The 19672-nt window shown below is 54.8% G+C and overlaps 1 protein-coding gene across 4 annotated transcripts in view; it reads right to left on the reverse strand.

The window, feature by feature from the left end:
• The window catches only part of ADAR (adenosine deaminase RNA specific), a 32462-nt gene extending 18633 nt beyond the window's left edge, over window positions 1-13829 (reverse strand). Inside the window, exons 1-5 of one of the 4 annotated variants that reach the window (XM_032968965.2) lie at window positions 12916-13829; window positions 4550-4722; window positions 3070-3187; window positions 2433-2605; window positions 994-1111 (exon numbers count right to left, since the gene is read on the reverse strand). In XM_032968965.2, the coding sequence (XP_032824856.2) occupies window positions 994-1111; window positions 2433-2605; window positions 3070-3187; window positions 4550-4722; window positions 12916-13704 (1371 nt within the window). In that variant the 5' untranslated portion in view covers window positions 13705-13829. Of the gene's footprint in view, window positions 1-993; window positions 1112-2432; window positions 2606-3069; window positions 3188-4227; window positions 4514-4549; window positions 4723-4848; window positions 5227-5250; window positions 5323-12915 lie in introns of those variants that run through there. The other 3 variants (XM_032968968.2, XM_032968967.2, XM_032968969.2) reach the window with 3 other exon arrangements.
• Window positions 13830-19672: the final 5843 nt, after the last annotated feature.

Below are 19672 nucleotides of genomic sequence, written 5' to 3' on the forward strand. Positions count from 1 at the left end.
TCTCCATTGAGCCTCCCCTTTCTGTCTCCTCCCTAAAAATATATATATAAAAAAGTAAAAAAATTGTCTGTTTGTGGGTTTGTGTTTGGCTTTGTGAGTGTTCGCGCGCTTGTGAAGGATTTGGCTCTCCAACGGTGGGTTTTACGTTAAATAAAAATAGCCAGGTACCAGGCCGTAAGCCCCGCTGTGAGCAAGCGCTATTCCTTTTTCACATCCATCAACTTTGAATTAGTTGAATTAGTGATTTAGTGCGATTTTTGCATGCTATCTCTTTATTTATGACGCGTGCACAGCCATACCAACTCACGCGCCTTTGGTGGAGGGGGGAGTGAGAGGGACATTTTCTTTTGCGTTAAAAATGCTATAAAAATACACTAAACGCTGAGCTGTAATCTTCACTGGATGATGTCCCCCCCACCCCGATGCGTGCAGTTACTACTATATACAGTCGCTAGATGCTACCACCATAGGCCGTAGATATTACTGCAGAGCGGCCGGGGAGATCGTGGCTGGGAGGGGGTTGTCAGGGGAAGCAGCCCAGCCTGCCAAGCTGCCACCTCAGCCGGCTGGACAATCTAGGCGAGGCCGGAGGCTCTGCACGGGACTAGTCCTCACCACGCCACTCTTGTCAGGTGAGTACTTTGAACTATAGAGTCGATAAATACTGCTATAGAGTCAGCATGTACTACTGTAGTGATAGCAGGTACCACCACAGTCGGTATGCACTGCTGTAATCATAGCAGGTACCACCACAGTCAGTATGCACTGCTGTAATCATAGCAGGTACCACCACAGTCAGTACGCACTGCTGTTCGATTTTTCAGAGTAGTTTGAAATAGTTTTAAGACCCTGGCAATGCCGGGTACTTCCCGCTAGTATATGATATGTCTTTCCACCCACCTCTAAAAGGTCGTACACTGGGTTAAACAGGGCTGCGGCCGAACAGAAAAGGGGTGGGTGGGGGGGGTGCCGTGCGATCACCCCGGTCCTCACCTTGTCCTTGTGTAGGGCCTGCAGGGCGTTCAGCGCGGCCATCTGCTTCGCCTGCTTTTTGCTGGAGGCCTCAGCAGCACCGTACGAAACGTTTCCCAGCACCGCCTGCATGCGGAACCTGCGCCACAGAGAGACGAGCAGGCTCTCCTGTTGTCTGTCCACGAGCCCGCACGCACGTGAGCACGAAAACATGGGCGCACGGATGCCAGCGGGTACGCGAGTACATACGGAGTGAAGCCAGGCTGCAGGAGATGGGACTCTTGCCCGGGCTAGCCACTGAATTGGATGATGGAGGGCGAGAAAGAGACCGGCAGGGAGAGAGATCAAGGAGGACGGCCGAGATAGACAGGAACAGGGAGTGACGGAGTAAGGGCAGATACAAATTTGTAAGAGTAGAAGACACGGACTGAGACTAGGGTGAAGGATAGAGATAAAAGGAATACTTACTGAGAGGGGAAGGCAGTTAAATGAAAGACAGGGATGGAGATGGAGATAAATGCAGGAAAACAAAGAGACGGGACAGCCAAGGACAGGGATTGAAGTATTGGGAGAGAGGACAGTGACAGACAGTTATCCTGGCAGAGACAACTACTGGGAGATTGATAAACAAGGCAGCAACGATAGACTCAAGAGACTGGGTAAATTATAGAATGCACGACCGAGAGATGATGCAGAGATACTGAGAGAAGCTGTAAAAGACAGCTGCAGGGAAACATCAGGGACAGGACGGAGATACACCACGGCATGCACGTGAGACTGGGACACCAGGCAGAGAACCGGAGAGAAGAGAGAGCTAATTAGAAAGGGCAGACACAGAAAAGGGAGTCAAAATCACAGAAAGGAGTTGAGAGACAGGACAGTCAAACTGACACATGCAGACTTGGAAAAAACGCATTCAAAGAGAGGGACAAAGATACTCAAAGACAGAATGGAATTCTAGCAGGGATTTTAGGTAACAAAAGGCTGATTGACAGGCGGTGCAATACAAAATAGGTCTACTGAGATTAGCTCCCCACATAGCGTAGAGGCTGCTGTGGCAAGTGCTGTTTGGGAGCATCTATTAAGGCCGCCATTGGCACAAGAGAGGGGTGGGTGGCCAGCACCACGTCCTGCCACCTCTGTCTCCCCAGCGCTGAAATTCACGCACCGCACCAGCTACTCGTATTAAGGCCGAGTTGACTGAGAGGAGGCCCAGGAACAATTTAAATATTCGCCGCTCTTCTTGGTCATGAGCAGCAATCGACCTCGGGTCACCTGATTTATAGCACAGCGTCATTGAAAACAAGTGAGAGGCAACAAAAGACAAAGGTCCCCCGTATAGCTTTAACAGCCTGTTGGGGCAAGTGCTGTTAGCGAGCACTTATGAAGGCCGGCATGGCACACGAGGTGGGTAGCCAGCACCGCTACCGCTCCACACAAACACAAACCCCGGGCGGTACCGTGGGTCGTGCGCCGGCCCCGAGCTGCTCAGCAGGTTGAAGTTGCACAGCTGGCCCGTGGTGCTCGCCAGCTCCATGAGCTCGCTCACGGGCGTCTTCTCCGTCAACACGGAGCTCAGCGGGGCCCAGGCTCCCCACGGGGGGCCCGCCGGCACGGGCTGAGTCCCCACGCCCTGCACGCGACGCATCCACACAGCCCCGTGTGTTGGCTTGCGCGTAAGCTCCACCTCCCTAGTGGCCGCAGCTCACGGCGTTGACCGCTACATATGCATGAGCCACACATCCCCACGCGTACTCACAGTCACAAAATGCGTAAAACCCTCCCGAGGATGTGGCTGCTGACATACTGCCTCCCCGGTTTTTCTGTCTGTCCCACCGTGCTCGTAGATATTATATTCCTCAACAATATAGCTCCAAGTGTTCACACTTACTTAGGCATTATGCGCTCCTCACTATTGGCTGTGGCTAAATTCAAAGCTACATATTCATTAGCAGCACAGTCCCCGTGTACTTCCCGCTAGTATATGACATTTCTTTCCACCCACCTCTAAACGGACGTACACTGGGTTAAACAGGGATGCGGCCGAACAAAAAAGGGGTGGGTGGGGGGGTGCCATGCAATCACCCCGGCCCTCACCTTGTTCTTTTGTATGGCCTGCAGGGCGTTCAGCGCAGCCATCTGCTTCACCTGCTTTTTGCTGGAGGCCTCAGCGACACTGTACGAAACGTCTCCCAGCACCGCCTGCATGCGGAACCTGCGCCACAGAGAGATGAGCAGGCTCTCCTATTGTCTGTCCACGAGCCCGCACGCACGTGAGCATGAACACACAGGCGCACGGATGCCAGCGGGTACGCGAGTACATACGGAGTGAAGCCGGGCTGCAGGAGATGGGACTCTTGCCCGGGCTAGCCACTGAATTGTATGATGGAGGGCGAGAAAGAGACCGGCAGGGAGAGAGATCAAGGAGGACGGCCGAGATAGACAGGAACAGGGAGTGACGGAGTCAGGGCAGAGACAAAACTGTAAGAGTAGAAGACACGGACTGAGACTAGGGTGAAGGATAGAGATAAAAGGAATACTTAGTGAGAGGGGAAGGCAGTTAAATTAAAGACAGGGATGGAGATAAATGCAGGAAAACAAAGAGACAAGACAGTCAAGGACAGGGAATGAAGTATTGGGAGAGAGGACAGTGACAGACAGTTATCCTGGCAGAGACAACTACTGGGAGATTGATAAACAAGGCAGCAACGATAGACTCAAGAGACTGGGTAGATTATAGAATGCACGACTGAGAGATGAGGCAGAGATACTGAGCGAAGACAAAGAGTTACTGAGTGACAAGACAGTGAGTCTGAGAGACGAAGCTGTAAAAGACAGCTGCAGGGAAACATCAGGGACAGGACGGAGATACACCACGGCATGCACGTGAGGCTGGGACACCAGGCAGAGAATCGGAGAGAAGAGAGAGCTAATTAGAAAGGGCAGACACAGAAAAGGGAGTCAAAATCACAGAAAGGAGTTGAGAGACAGGACAGTCAAACTGACACATGCAGACTTGGAAAAAAGGCATACAAAGAGAGGGACAAAGATACTCAAAGACAGAATGGAAATTCTAGCAGGGAATTTAGGTAACAAAAGGCTGATCGACAGGCGGTGCAATACAAAATAGGTCTACTGAGATCAGCTCCCCACATAGCGTACAGAGGCTGTTGTGGCAAGTGCTGTTTGCGAGCATCTATTAAGGCCGCCATTGGCACACGAGAGGGGTGGGTGGCCAGCACCACGTCCTCCTACCTTTGTCTCCCCAGCGCTGAAGTTCAGGCACCGCACCAGCTAGTCGTATTAAGGCCGAGTCGACTGAGAAGAGGCCCAGGAACAATTTAAATATTCGCCGCTCTTCTTGGTCATGAGCAGCAATCGACCTCGGGTCACCTGATTTATAGCACAGCGCATTGAACACAAGTGAGACGCAACAAAAGACAAAGGTCCCCCGTATAGCTTTAACAGCCTGTTGGGGCAAGTGCTGTTAGCGAGCACTTATGAAGGCCGGCATGGCACACGAGGTGGGTAGCCAGCACCGCTACCGCTCCACACAAACACAAACCCCGGGCGGTACCGTGGGTCGTGCGCCGGCCCCGAGCTGCTCAGCAGGTTGAAGCTGCACAGCTGGCCCTTGGTGCTCGCCAGCTCCATGAGCTCGCTCACGGGCGTCTTCTCCGTCAACACGGAGCTCAGCGGGGCCAAGGCTCCCCACGGGGGGCCCACCGGCACGAGCTGAGTCCCCACGCCCTGCACGCGACGCATCCACACAGCCCCGTGTGTTGGCTTGCGCGTAAGCTCCACCTCCCTAGTGGCCGCAGCTCACGGCGTTGACTGCTACATATGCATGAGCCACACATCCCCACGCGTACTCACAGTCACAAAATGCGTAAAACCCTCCCGAGGTTGTGGCTGCTGACGTACTGCCTCCCCGGTCTTTCTGCCTGTCCCACCGTGCTCATAGATATTATATTCCTTAGCCATATAGCTCCAAGTGTTTACACGTACTTAGGCATTATGCGCTCCTCACTATTGGCTGTGGCTAAAATCACAGCTACATATTCATTAGCCGCACAGTTCCCGTGTACTCGCGATCGCTTAAATACACGAGCCCCTTCTCACTATTGGTCCACAGCCCTGTGCTCACAGCAACACATTCATTAGCCGCGCAGTCTCCGTGTGTTCAGACTCGCTTAAATACACGAGCCCCTTCTCACTATTGGTCCACAGCCCTGTGTTCACAGCAACATATTCATTAGCCGCACAGCGTGTACTCACACTCGGTTATGCGTTAAGCTTTCCTCGGGGCCCACAGTGTGTACAGTCGCACACTCATTAGCATATCTATTAGGTAAGGGGCCATCCATTTAGTACATACGCATTGCGTACGCTTGCGTATGGGGGGGGGTCTATGTACGTATACATAGGAAACTGCGGGGGGGGGGGGGAGGAGTGAAGCCTCGATGATAATTTGTCTACATTGGCCTTCAAATGAGCCATAGTTCAGTTTTTTCAGCTGTGAGACAGGTACTGCCGGGAGAGGTAGGACTGTGGGAGAGGTGTCACTTGTGTGCCACCATACCCCTGAGTGCAGCTATCACGCAGCTCAGCAAACATCAGTGGCCAAGGTACACAACTTAATTATTTAATGCAGCCAGCTTTGGACTATCTCTTTGCTTAAACACGTTAATAATATTAATCCTTGATTCGGGGTGGGGGGGGGGCGTCAAGCGTACGTACGCAGGTGGGGGGGGGGGGGTGTAAAAAGTACGTGTGCGTACAGGGAGGGGTAGGGGTCAAGTTTTGACAGATTTTTGCGTATGTACTAAATGGATGGTATTTAAGTAAGTATTTCCCCTAAGTATTTCCGCTCATTCGTAGCGGCGACAATCTGGGGAGTCGTCTGATCTCTGCACTGTGTCCACTGTGTACTTTGTCGTATGCAGGGTTTCTAGTTTGCTCAGTAGTTTTGATTGCTCCCTTACCCCAAATGTAACCTTAACCCTTTCCCATTCCGTTGACACACGTACGTGTACATCATCAGTTTTTTTTCCGATTCTGTTTCGATTACGTACACGTGTAGTGACTGTGCTTGTCACTGTATGGTGCCGGGGCTTGTGAAGCCATGGCCGTTAATGTGTTGTCATTACAGGCAGCCCGGGTTACGGGAAGCAATACCGACCCTAGCGGGGTTGGGGTGAGCGCTGGTTAGCGCCGAGGCACCCCGAGCAGTGTGCGGTGCGGGCTCCCGGTGAGGGAGCGAGAGGGAGCGTCATCCAGTCAGGGTTAGCTTGGGGCATAATACTCTGGTTGACCTGCTGTCAAGTGACTGGACGATACTGGAGGGGGGCCACCGGTGGGCGGGGGCCGTGGGGTGGTCACGTGGTCCAAAGGAGCTCTCGGGAACCTTCGAGAAGGAGCTCGAGAGGCCTGAAAGGTGGGCGGGGTGAAGGGCGGAGCCAGCCCCAGCCCGGGAGCATATAACGAGGGCTCCGTGAGGAGCTTGGGGTTCTTCGTGTGCTGGTGTTACGAAGATCCACGTCGGGGAGAAGAAGCCTCTAGCCACGCGGTCCGGGACCCCGTTTGTGGTCCGAACCGTGTCTAGTTCTGCCGTAGCGTGCCGACGTGGCGGGTGGTCGGAGGCGGACGCGTTGAAGGCGCTCCCCGCCGCCCTTGAAGATGATGCTTTAGCGGCTTTCCTCACCATCCTGTTGTCCAAGAGGTCCACCCTCACGCAGGTGTTTGACCAGACGGCCGCCACTTTTGAGCTTCCGCTGAACACCCATCAGAAGTTCGCTGTGAGGCGGAGAGGGGATGGTGAATCGGCCATCACTTACAGGAGTGCGCTTTTAGCACTTGGCATAGGCCGCGTTTTTGCGAATGGATCATGATGGCCTTGACGCCTTGGTCCTCGAGAAAATGTTGGAGCTCGCCAAGGATCTCCGCACTGTGCTTCCCGCCGAGGACGGGGAGTTGTCTTCGCAAGATTGCCAAGTGTATACAGGCGCAGCAGACCCTGCAGCATGACAGGGTGTTGGTGCCGTGCTCTGCGGACGGAGAGCCTGCGTCCGCGTGTTCGCTGCATCAGCGGGGCGCCAATCGTCGGGGTGACAGAGATCGGTGGCGGGATGACCGGCGGCGGGCAAGGTCTGCTTCGTCCCGTTCCAGCGACGGACGGGTCACCTGCTACAACTGCGGCCTGCCGGGGCATGTTCCTCGACGGCGGGCCCTGGGACGTCCGCCTTCCTACGACTCCATATCCCCTAAGGCGAGTCGCGGCGCACCTCACACTCGGCCCCAGGGTTCCCTTCATTCATCCGGGGGGGTCCGATTTGCGGCGGGGTCGCGCGCGGGTTCGGGGGGAGTCGGGGTGTATTCGCGACGCATGGCCGCTCCGACCAGACCAGTGGTCGGAGCTGGTGGGTCGCGTGGTCGCGGTGACCGTGGGATCGTCGGTTGTGCTTGGGTTCATTGAGGGGGTTGGGGTGCGCACGCTTGTAGATTCCGGTGCGTCTTAGACCATTATCTCCGAGCTAATCTATAACATTTTGCCCCCCCGGTGTCGGGTTTTGGAGCCGGTGGATGCTCCGTGTTTCGCCGCTATCGGCGGATCGTTGGGAATTATCGGTCGGATCTCCATTGCGTTGCGTACTGCCGATGTCCAATTGTCAGGCCATGTATTAGTTTCCACGGCCCTGGCTGTCCCCTGCTTGCTGGGGACTGATTTTCTCGGCAAGATGCCCCTGAAAATTCGTATCGACCAGGGCTGTTTGGAGTTGCCGTCGGGACGGCGTATGGCTTTTCTTCCGTCCCAGACTCGCATGTATTCTGCTAATGCCACGGTACAGGCACTTGCGTGCCGCACGGTACGGATCCCGCCCAGTGCGCAAATGCTGGTGCCTTGCTTGATGCGCGCACTGTGGGGGATGGAATTGTACTGGGTCCCTCGAATAAGTTCAGTCGGGGTATGTCGCTCGTTGCGGCACAGACGCTGGTCTCCCAGGACCAGCCACCGTTTATTCAAGTCGTTAATGCCGTGATCGCTCACGAGTCCCCGGCGTGTCCGAAAGCGGATGTCGTGGGCAACGTCGGGGTCGGCATTCGCTCTCACGGACCTCCGGTGGTTGATGAGGCATGGATTGATAAACTGTGTTCGGAATGCGGCGATTTGTCCGCGGGCCAAAAAGCTGAGAGCGCTCCTATGGGAATTTTCTGATATTTTTAGTAAGTCAAAATTTGATATCGGTCGGACGTCTCTGTTGAGCCACCATATTGACACGGGACATGCCGCCCCCATTCGGCAGAATCCTTACCGCCCGAGTCCGGCTGAAAAGGACCATGTTCGTGCGGTGGTGGATGAAATGTTGGCTGTGGATATCATTTCGCCGTCCAATCGTCCTTGTTAAGAAGCACGAAGGCAGTCTGCGTTTCTGTGTCAATTTCCAAAAACTGAACAAAGTTTCGGTCGCGGATGCCTACCCCCTGCTTCGCATGGACAATTCGTTGGACGCTCTAGCGGGCGCGTGGTTCTTTTCAACCCTCGACCTTTTGTCGGATTTTGGCAGTTGCCGCTTGACGGCTTTTCGGACACCCCAAGGGCTGCTCGAGTTTAACCGGCTTCCGATGGGGCTCCATTCCGCGCCTGACACTTTTCAAAGGATGATGGAATTGGTTTTGGCGGGCCTCCAGTGGGAATCGTGTCTAATCTACTTGGATGACGTAATCATTTTTGGCCGCATGTTTGATGAACATTTGGATCGCCTGCGGGCTGCTTTCGTTAAAATGCGCGTGGCCGACTTGAATTCAAGCCCCAAAAATGTCATCTGCTCCAAAAATCTGTTCGTTACTTGGGCCACATAGTCAGAGAATCGGGTATCGTGACAAACCACGAGAAAACTGCTTGCATTCGGACGTGGCCGACCCCCACCTCGGCTAGTGAGGTGCGCAGTTTTATCGGCTTCGCCTCTTATTATCGCCGATTTGTTGCGGGGTTCACGTCCATAACTAAACCTCTCCACGTTCTGACGGCTAAGGGCCCCAAATTTAATTGGGGGGAGGTGGAGGAGGCTGCGTTCCACTCCATTTGCGATGGGCTTGTTAACGCCCCTCCCCTGCGTTATCCCGACTTTCGTTGCCATTCATTTTGGACACGGATGCCAGTAATACCGGCATTGGTGCCATGTTATCCCAAGTCGTAAATGGTGTGGAGCACGTAGCTGCGTATGGCAGTAGGGTGCTGTCCCTGGCGGAACAGTGGTACTGCGTCACACGCCGGGAGCTGTTGCCCATTGTCGTGTTTGTGCAGTAACATCGGCCGTATTTGTACGGGCGGCACTTCGAAGTGCGCTCAGATCACGCGGCGCTCCAGTACGCGTTGCGTGTGGACCGGCCCTCTGGTAAATTGTCGCGCTGGCTTGAAATCCTGCAGGATTTTTTATTCAATGTCCCGTATCGTAAGGGTTCTCGCCACACGAACGCCGATGCCCTATCGCGATTGCCGGCGCCCGGAGAGTGCGGGTGTTTTTCTGGTTCGGGTCGTTGTCGGCCGTGTGGCTCAACCTCCCCTCTCGTTGCGTCTGCCGCGAGCGCGATGCGGGGGATGGGCGACGTTCTTGTTGCGCGTGATGCAACTTTGGGTCTGGACTATGAGGTATGGGGACGTCTACAGGCAGGGGATTAGTCCCTCTTTAAGTCGCGCCGGCGTGTCAGGGTGACCGCCGATGGTGCGGCACCACGAGGTGGAGGATTGCGCCGTTATGCTATTGTTGTCCCTACCGCCCCGCGGGGCGAGGTTGTGTGGGCTGTGCATAATCGGCTGTTGCACCTCGGAGTGCAGAAGATGCTGGCCGCGCTTAAAATTGATTTTTATTGGCCGGCCATGGCCTCCGACGTTGAAGATCTACTGAAAGGCTGCGTGCAATGTGCCCGGCGGAAGCCGCCGGCAAGATCCTGTTGTCCTCCACTGCAGTCCATCCAGGTGTCACGGGTAAATGAAATTGATGCCGTTGATGTTCTCGGGCCGTTTCCTGCTTCGGCATGGGGCAACAAATACTTACTCTTGAGGTTATTTCTCACGCTTGCCTATGGCTTGGCCGCTCCCAAATCAGTCGGCTGTTGCTATCACCGAGGCATTCCTCAATGGCTATGTCCTGGATAAGGGGGCTCCTGAGCGCCTCTTAATAAATCAGGGAAAATGTTTTCATCCAAGCTGCTGCGGGAGGTTTGCGACCTGCTGGGTACATAAAAAGGTTGGGATTTGCATATCCCTGCGCTTCTTGCCGCTTATAGGATGACCCCTCTTGCCGCTTATAGGATGACCCCTCACACGTCCACCGGCTACTCTCCCTTTTTGATGTATGGGAGAGAGTATGATACTCCCATCGATGTCCAGTTGCAGGCCGAGCCCGCCCCGAAGGTGTCCAAAATTTCTGACACGATTCGGTTCACGATGGGTAAACTCACTGAGGCGTGGGAAGCCGCCAGTGTTAACTCTCGGGCAAGGCAGCTGGCCAACGAGCGGTTCAAAGGTGCCCGCATTTCCTTGTGCGATTGGTCGCCGGGGGACAGAACCTGGTTGCATTGCCCGCAGGTGCCGGTGGGCACATCACCTAAATTGCTAAAACCTTGGAGGGGGCTGGTTGATGTCGTTCGGGTCGTGTGGCCGCAGTGTGTACAGGTTTCGTATGGAAAGTGGAGCTGGTTTGTGCACCCCTCTCGCCTGAAACCATTCATCACTCCGTTTGAGTTTTTTTCATCTTCATATCGCAGGGGCTGAGTGTCGGGTGTGCCCGACGAGCTGGGGAGTGCGTCTGCCAATGCGGGTCCTCAGCAGAGTGTTTCTGTTCCGCCCCCAGGCGCCGCGCAACTGATGCCTCGCACGTGGCCGCTCGTGATGGCCTCACGTGCTCAGAAGGCTAAGAACCCAACGACCCGGCCTACTGCTCGTCGTGAAGAGCCGGCTTCGTCGGGTCGATTTCTTGCCCTTCCCCGGCCCTCCCAAGGCGGACTAGCCCAATCCGTGTGGAGGACCGGCGTCACAGACTCGTTCAAAGACTCAATTTGTGTGATTCCGCGCATTGCACCCTCCCACACCGTCATGGGCTGTCACACTCACGTGAGTCGTGGCGAGTATTTGGATGCTGCTCGCCATCGAGCTCACGGGCGTTGTTACACGTTGTGGGTGGGAGATGCTGATTGTGGGGATCTTGTGCGCCGTGGTTGTCGGTTTGATCGGTCGTTTTTTTGTGTTTTGGTATATATATATATTGTACAGTTGGGTTGGGTAATTTATTGCTTTGTTATGTTGTTGGAGCACACTTGGTGTTTGTTCTGTTATTTATATGTCGGCTGCTTGCTTTGGGGGGAGTTGGCAGCCGGGACGGCTGGAAGCTACGAAGAGGGGGGGGGGGGGGTGATGTAGTGACTGTCCTTGTCACTGTATGGTGCCGGGGCTTGTGAAGCCACGGCCGGTAACGTGTTGTCATTACGGGCAGCCTGGGTTACGAGATGCAGTACCGACCCTAGCGGGGTTGGGGTGAGCGCTGGTTAGCGCCGAGGCACCGCGAGCAGCGTGCGGTGCGGGCTCCCGGTGAGGGAGCGAGAGGGAGCGTCAGCCAGCCAGGGTTACCTTGGGGCATGATACTCTGGTTGAGCTGCTGTCACGTGACCAGACAATACTGGAGGGGGGCCACCGGTGGACGTGGGCCGTGGGGCGTACACGTGGTCCAAAGGAGCTCTCGAGAATCTTCGAGAAGGAGCTCGAGAGGCCTGGAAGGTGGGCGGGGTGAAGGGCGGAGCCAGCCCCAGCCCGGGAGCTTATGACGAGGGCTCCGTGAGGAGCTCGGGGTTCTTCGTGTGCTGGTGTTACGAAGATCCACGTCGGGGAGAAGAAGCCTCTAGCCACGTGGTCCGGGACCCCGTTTGTGGTCCGGGCCGGGATAGCAAACCGTGTCTAGTTCTGCCGTAGCGTGGTTAGATGGGCATTGGAGACCCGAGTGTAGATCGTGTTGTGTTACGTTAATCGGAATAGTGTTGCTCCCAAGATAACGTCTGCGACTCAGTTGGACTCACTACACACGTGTACGGCAGGGTTCATTCGGATCGGAAGAAAAACTGAAATAAATTAACTTTATCAGTACGGAGGCTCCCACAAGGCCATGCGGGAGGGCTTCTGGGACAGATTGGCACCAGCTATCATAGAGTGGGGTCGTGTCGCTATGGTTCTGTGCGGTGAGTACGATGTCTTTAAAAACAGCAGCGCCGCATCCCTCTAAAGAAAATTTACACTGAAACGCTTCCACGTTCTGAGATTCGGAGGTGAACGAGACACCCACCCTGCAACTTGCAGGCATCTCGGAACGGGAAAAGGGTTAAAATACCACCCATAAGTATCGTCTGGGGTCGGAAGGTGAACAGCACGTGGTGTGTTGTGACGTCACAGATATCACCATGCTTACCAAGAATATAAGATATCACCATGCTTACGTTTGTACGAACGATTTGTATTTAGATTCTAGACATAAGTGAGTAGGCGTACGCCAGCAGTCACCAATAACAACCGCCATTCGCCACGAAGTGGCAGTGACGTCACCACAGCGCTTGTGCTAGGCTCGGTGCACTTTGAGGCCACATCAAGTGTTGAAGATTCGCTATTGGAAGGAGGTCACGGCATAGACCCAGGTGGCATGAGGCATGGCCACGGGAAATAAAGCTAGTTTGCAAATTAATCACATGAATAATCGATCCTCACACACACGGTTCAATACGTGTATAGGAAGCAAAAATAACCAAATTAAAATCGACAAAGGAAGGCATCATTATACGACTAGTGGCAATGGACACACATCTGCAACATTCCACACTGCTCCAACAACTACGCGATGACGGCGACTCGACAACTACAAACGGTAGCAAAGGAGACACAGAACCCATTCGGGCGCTCACCTGCGTCCTCCCTTGAGGCTGCTGCACTGACGCCGACCATCCTGCCGCAGTCATTGCTGCGAGAAACGGGCGCTTCCTGGCCAGGGGCAGAGGTTCGCGGGCACCGCCGTTGTAGTGAGGTGCGGCCACCGGGGCGGGCCGCGGGTAGTTTGCGTGGAGGGCATCGGACGCCGGTCGGACGACGTCCATGGCACCATCGACCGATGACACGTCGGCGCTGCAGTCAGGCTCGTCCGTTTTTGGTAGTGGCCGCGCTGGCCTGCTGCCACCCGAGGTGGCCATCGTTCCTATAGGTGGAATGCGTGACTCTTCTTCCCGAAGACCTGCGGCGCCCTCCTGCGAGGAGGGTTCATCTCGAAGGAGAACGGCCCTACACTCTGGGGGGGCTTCTTCGTCGTGTTCTATTTTAATTGCAGACGTGTTCAGCCGGCTTTTCCAATCCGATTCGTAAGCACGCAGAGGCTCGTGTGGTCGCGCATGGGTTGCGCTGGCGGGGGCTAGACAAGAGGAGGCCGGCGGGGAGAAGGCTCCAATGGCTATCGAGGTTGGGAGGTCATGCTCACGCAAGTTGGTGGTGGCCAGCGACCACAGTGGAGCCATCGAGTCCTCACCGTTCTCCCGTAGTAGAAACCCTTCGTTTTCCATCGTGTAGAGGGCCTTGTTCACCTCCTTCTTTGGCAGTTTCAGACGTATTCGGAGTTGCGTGACGTTTACTTTTTGACCGTCTCTCAGGCACGCTATTATATTCCTTTGGAGGGGGTCGCTCGGAATGTTCTTGTGTTCTTGCATAAGATAAGGCTTCGTTGATTTCGGTCTCTCCCCGTGTCCCCTTATCTTTCCCCGTGTCCCCTTGTCTCTCCCCGTGTCCTCCTTTCCCCCTGTCTCTCCCGGTGTCTCTCCCCGTGTCCCCCTGTCTCTCCCCGTGTCTCTCCCCTTGTCCCCCTGTCTCTCCCCGTGTCCTCCTTTTCCCCTGTCTCTCCCCGTGTCTCTCCCCGTGTGCCCGTCTCTCCCCGTGTCTCTCACCGTGTCCCCTGTCTCTCCCCGTGTCTCTCCCCGTGTCCCCCTGTCTCTCCCCGTGTGCCCCTGTCTCTCCCTGTGTCCCCCTGTTCTTCCCGTGTCCCCCTGTCTCTTCCCGTGTCTCTCACCGTGTCCCCCTGTCTCTCCCCGTGTCCCCCTGTCTCTCCCCGTGTGTCCCCGTGTCTCTCACTGTGTCCCCCTGTCTCTCCCCGGGTTTCTCCCCGTGTCCCCCTGTCTCTCCCCGGGTTTCTCCCCGTGTCCCCCTGTCTCTCCCCGTGTCCCCCTGTCTCTCCCAGTGTGCCCCTGTCTCTCCCCGTGTCTCACCGTGTCTCACCGTGTCCCCCCTGTCTCTCCCCGTGTCTCACCGTGTCTCACCGTGTCCCCATGTCTCTCCCTGTGTCCCCCGTGTCTCTCACCGTGTCTCACCGTGTCACCCCTGTCTCTCCCCGTGTCTCTCACCGTGTCTCACCGTGTCCCCCTTGTCTCTCCCCGTGTCTCTCACCGTGTCTCACCGTGTCCCCCCTGTCTCTCCCCGTGTCTCACCGTGTCCCCCCTGTGTCCCCCGTGTCTCTCCCCGTGTCTCACCGTGTCCCCCCTGTCTCTCCCCGTGTCTCACTGTTTCTCACCGTGTCCCCCCTGTCTCTCCCCGTGTATCACCGTGTCTCACCGTGTCTCACCGTGTCCCCCTGTCTCTCCTCGTGTCTCACCGTGTCCCCCTGTCTCTCCCCGTGTCTCACCGTGTCCCCCTGTCTCTCCCCGTGTCTCTCCCCCTGTCTCTCCCCGTGTCTCACCGTGCCCCCCCCCTCTCTCCCCCTGTCTCTCACCGTGTCTCACCGTGCCCTCCCTGTCTCTCCCCCTGTCTCTCCCCGTGTCTCCCCGTGTCTCACCGTGCCCCCCCTGTCTCTCCCCCTGTCTCTCCCCGTGTCTCACCGTGTCTCTCCGTGTCCCCCCTGTCTCTCACCGTGTCTCACCGTGTCCCCCTGTCTCTCCCCTTGTCTCTCCCCCTGTCTCTCCCCGTGTCTCACCGTGTCTCTCCGTGTCCCCCTGTCTCTCACCGTGTCTCACCGTGTCCCCCTGTCTCTCCCCTTGTCTCACCGTGTCCCCCTGTCTCTCCCCTTGTCTCACCGTGTCCCCCTGTCTCTCCCCGTGTCTCACCGTGTCTCCCCTGTCTCTCCCCCTGTCTCTCACCGTGTCTCACCGTGTCCCCCCTGTCTCTCCCCGTGTCTCTCCCCGTGTCTCTCCCCCTGCCTCTCCCCGTGTCTCACTGTGTCCCCCCTTTCTCTCCCCCTGTCTCTCCCGGTGTCTCTCCCCCTGTCTCTCACCGTGTCTCACCGTGCCCCCCCTGTCTCTCCCCCTGTCTCTCCCCGTGTCTCTCCCCCTGACTCTCCCCGTGTCTCACCGTGTCCCCCCTGTATCTTCCCGTGTCTCTCCCTGTGTCCTCCCTGTCTCTCCCCCTGTCTCTCCCCGTGTCCCCCCTGTCTCTCCCCCTGTCTCTCCCCGTGTCTCTCCCCGTGTCCCCTCTGTCTCTCCCCCCGTCTCTCTCCGTGTCTCTCCCCTGTCTATCCCCGTGTCTCACCGTGCCCCCCTTCTCTCCCCCTGTCTCTCACCGTGTCTCACCGTGCCCTCCCTGTCTCTCCCCCTGTCTCTCCCCGTGTCTCCCCGTGTCTCACCGTGCCCCCCCCTGTCTCTCCCCCTGTCTCTCCCCGTGTCTCACCGTGTCTCACCGTGTCCCCCTGTCTCTCCCCTTGTCTCTCCCCCTGTCTCTCCCCCTGCCTCTCCCCGTGTCTCACCGTGTCCCCCCTGTCTCTCCCCGTGCCTCTCCCCGTGTCCCCCCTGTCTCTCCCCCTGTCTCTCCCCGTGCCTCTCCCCGTGTCCCCCCTGTCTCTCCCCCTGTCTCTCCCCCTGTCCCCCCTGTCTCTCCCCCTGTCTCTCCCCCTGTCTCTCCCCGTGCCTCTCCCCGTGTCCCCCCTGTCTCTCCCCGTGTCTCACCGCGGGCTGTGGCCACGGCCGCGCGTTCGCCCGCCGCCCTGACTCGGGGCGAGGCGATGGCTCCTCGCAGCTCGAGTTCGCGTCGTCGTCTCGCGCCCTCGCTCCGTTCGGCCCCCACGTCGTTTGCCGTCGTTGGTAATAATCGCGCTTACAAGTAAATGAGTGTTGTTGGTGTTGTTGTTGTCGCTGCTTGCTTTGAGTTTTTAAACCGAGCGGCCGAAAAGTGACGACAACGAAACGGGAAATCCGCGCGGCTTCACTTCCAGGCGGTCACGTGACCACCGGGAAGTGAAGCGTCACGGGGGCCGCGTCACGGGCCGTTGCCAGGCGCGCCGTTGCTAAGGGGATCCTTTAGGATTCTTGGGGTTCTCATTCTTTTTTATTTACTTTTTTTAAAAAAAATGTTCTTGCCGTGGTTTTCACACCTGATGATGACTGCTTGCGTTGCAGTCGAAACGTCGTGAGAATTTTACTGTTTTTGTACTTTTATTATTTTATTGTTTCCCTTCTACGTGACTTTACCGCAAGAGCTAATAATATGTTCTCATTCTTCTCATTCTCCTCCTCATTCTTCTCATCCTTTACTCTTCCTTCTCCTCCTCACTCTCCTCCTCATTCTTCTCATCCTTCCTTTTCTCCTTCTCCTCCTCACTCTCCTCCTCACTCTTTCGTAACACGACTAAACACTGCTGTTGTTGCCGCCCTTCGCCTCATTGTTCGGTAGAAACAACAACAACAACAAACAATAACAAACAAACAACACCTCGATATTTCAAGGAGCCGCAACGCACTGTGCGGTGAACACGAGACGGCGTGGATCTTTAATAATAATAAATAAGCGTCACGAAGCAGCCCTTTACAGAGCTTTGAAGCTTCATGTTTGCACGACCCCCTGGGTACGGCCGACGTTAAACTTAGCGGGAAGCATCCGACGTTGCCCGGGGGGGGAGAAAAAATAAATAAAATATATTGAAAAAGCTTCTCAAAAACGTAACATATACAAAAATGGGGGGAAAAAACTTTGATCATTACCTGATTAATATATATTTTTTTAAATAAAACCCAACGCGCGTTCGGGGGGAGGAAAAAAAAGCTTACGTTCGCGCGCGCCAAGATTCCATTCTTTAGACACACACATTTACACATTTCCCTTTTTTTATATAGATATAGATAATAAAGAGCGTAATGTCACACTCAGGAGGGTCAAGCCACGGATAACCCCGTCAGGAGTAGCGGAGTGTAAATCCCCGTGACGATGTCTCCTTTCGTTATTAGGGACCTCGGGGCATTGCGTCTTCGTCACACGTTCCACGACTGCGGGATTTTATTATTTTATATTTTTTTACATTTTTTTGTGCATCATCAGGCACCCGCATCTACTGCCATGGTCTGCGCAGTGGATGCGGTTTCGTGTGGATCCACGAGCAGCTTTGTGGACGATCAAACAACCCCAGGGCATCTTCTGCCATGGGTCTTTCACGTTGTTTTGAACTCCATTCGACACTCCAATCAATCTTCACCGGAGTTGAACTCGACTCCTATCGCCTCCCCCCCCCCAGTGGTGGGGTACCAGCGAAGTGTATTGGGGGGCTTGGACTGCGAACCCCTTGGTGAAAGTCTCAACGCAGAAGATTCCCCTGGGTTCCTGGGGGGGGGGGGGGGGGGAGATTTGATCTTCCATGAAGCTCGTGGAAGATCCTGAACCGCATCCATTGCACAAACCGTGGCAGTAGATGCGGATTCCTGATGCACAAAGGTCAAACTACAAACTCCCCAGCAGTAGTGGTGGTCGCGACTGTGGTCACTCAGAACAGATCGTACAGCGAAGCAATGCCCGATTCACAAATACGAAGGAGACATCGCAGCGATAGACTCCGGCTGCTCCTGACACAATTATCTACGGCTTGACCGCCTAAATGTGAAATTGTAGTCGTCGCTCTGCATCTACATCACAAACCCGTCAAACCCTTATCAGTGCTGCCTACCTGATTACAGACCAATTCAGACCTTATTGGTCACCCCGTGCCCCTTATAAATCTCAACGTTCATCCTACAAAGTCCCATCACAGGGGAGAACACACAAACAAATAGACAGCACATTTTCCTTTGCCCGTATTGAAACGGCTCTTCGCCGTATGGACCTGAAAATTAAATTTACCTACACAAGAATACGGGGTAAACCGCATGGGGTTGACAGGTATGAACAGCAGCAGCGTACGACACAAGATTTCTGTATTAACGTCACAACCAAAGTCACCACTAGGTGGTGCTCGAATTGTACTGATCCTGGAGAGGCGATGATGATGATTTGGTTATTTGCCAATTACTGAACATATTCTTCGTGACCGAACACATAACGCCCAAGATGCATACATCAAATCGTGTGTGATGAGAATTGACGATGATGCCAATTGCATCTTTAAGATACAACTGACAATACAAATGAGACAGAGATTGATAACGTTGCTGGAAACGGTGGTATCACCCATCTGAAGGGTTACACTGGTCTTCAAGATCGTTGTGGTTGTGTGATTGTGTATGATTGTCTTTGTGATGTGCGTGTGTGCGAGGCACTGGATAGCGTAGCGGTGAACGCCACGCTGCGCTACGAACCCGGCGACCCGAGTTGGATTCCTGCTCACGGCCAACACCAGTGACGATATCTACATCATTAGACTTCCTTTGCCAGTACCAAAATATAAGAATAAGGGTTTTTCCCCTTTTTTTCTGGCAAACAAAACTGAAACCTTTTAACAAGGATTCATGTCTGCATTAACCACAATACCTGCAGTCAAAATGCAAACAAAAAACATACTATGATAATATATATGCATTGTCCTTGAAACTGATTGGTCCACACCAAGGGACGGCTTTCTTTTGAGCTTCGACCCAATTGGTGCTCGACCAGATGACGCCAAAAGGCGTACAGCTCAAAGACAATGCACTACCAAAGTAATGAGGGCTCGGGGTGAGCATCTACATCATTAGACCTCCTTTGCTAGTACCAAAATATAAGAAAAGGGGTTTTTCCCCTTTTTTCTGGCAACAAAACTGAAACCTTTTAACAAGGATTCATGTCTGCATTAACCACAATACCTGCAGTCAAAATGCAAACAAAAATATACTATGGTAATATATATGTGGCATTGTCCTTGAAACTTATTTGGTCCACACCAAGGAACGGCTTTCTTTTGAGCCTCGACCCAATTGGTGCTCGACCAGATGACGCCAAAAGTGACGATAATTATCTGAACCGGTCCTGGGCCTACTGCCCTAGGTCGACTCAGCCTCAAATGAGTACCTGGTGCGGTGTGTAATCATCGCCATTGGGGAGACAAAGGCGGCCGGGCGTGGTGCCGGCCGCCCACCTCCTCGTGTGCCGTTCCGGCCTTCATAGGTGCTCGCTAACAGCACTTGGCCCAACAGTCTGTTCATGGCTATATGGGGGATCTTTGTCTTCGTTTTTTTGCGTGTGATGAGCTGGTAACCCTTTCCGCTTGGCACTATTACTACAAAATGCCACGGTGGAAAGACCCAACTCAGCTCGTTCTGGAGGCCCCAAGGGGGTAATGCGTTTATGGCATCTTCTGGCCAGTCTGCATTTGTGCGGAGCCAGACCGAACTCCCCACCAGCACCACCACCCTCTTTGGGTTCCTCCAGGAACAGGAGACTACTGCGGTTGGCCACGTGGAATGTCCGAACTCTCGCTCCAAAGGAGAGGCTGCTATTCCTCTGTCGGGAGATGGACCG

This window comes from Petromyzon marinus, chromosome 40 (assembly GCF_048934315.1).
Source record: "Petromyzon marinus isolate PM22_M1 ecotype Great Lakes invasive population chromosome 40, UKy_Petmar_22M1.pri1.0, whole genome shotgun sequence".
Taxonomy (NCBI): Eukaryota; Metazoa; Chordata; class Hyperoartia; order Petromyzontiformes; family Petromyzontidae; genus Petromyzon; species Petromyzon marinus.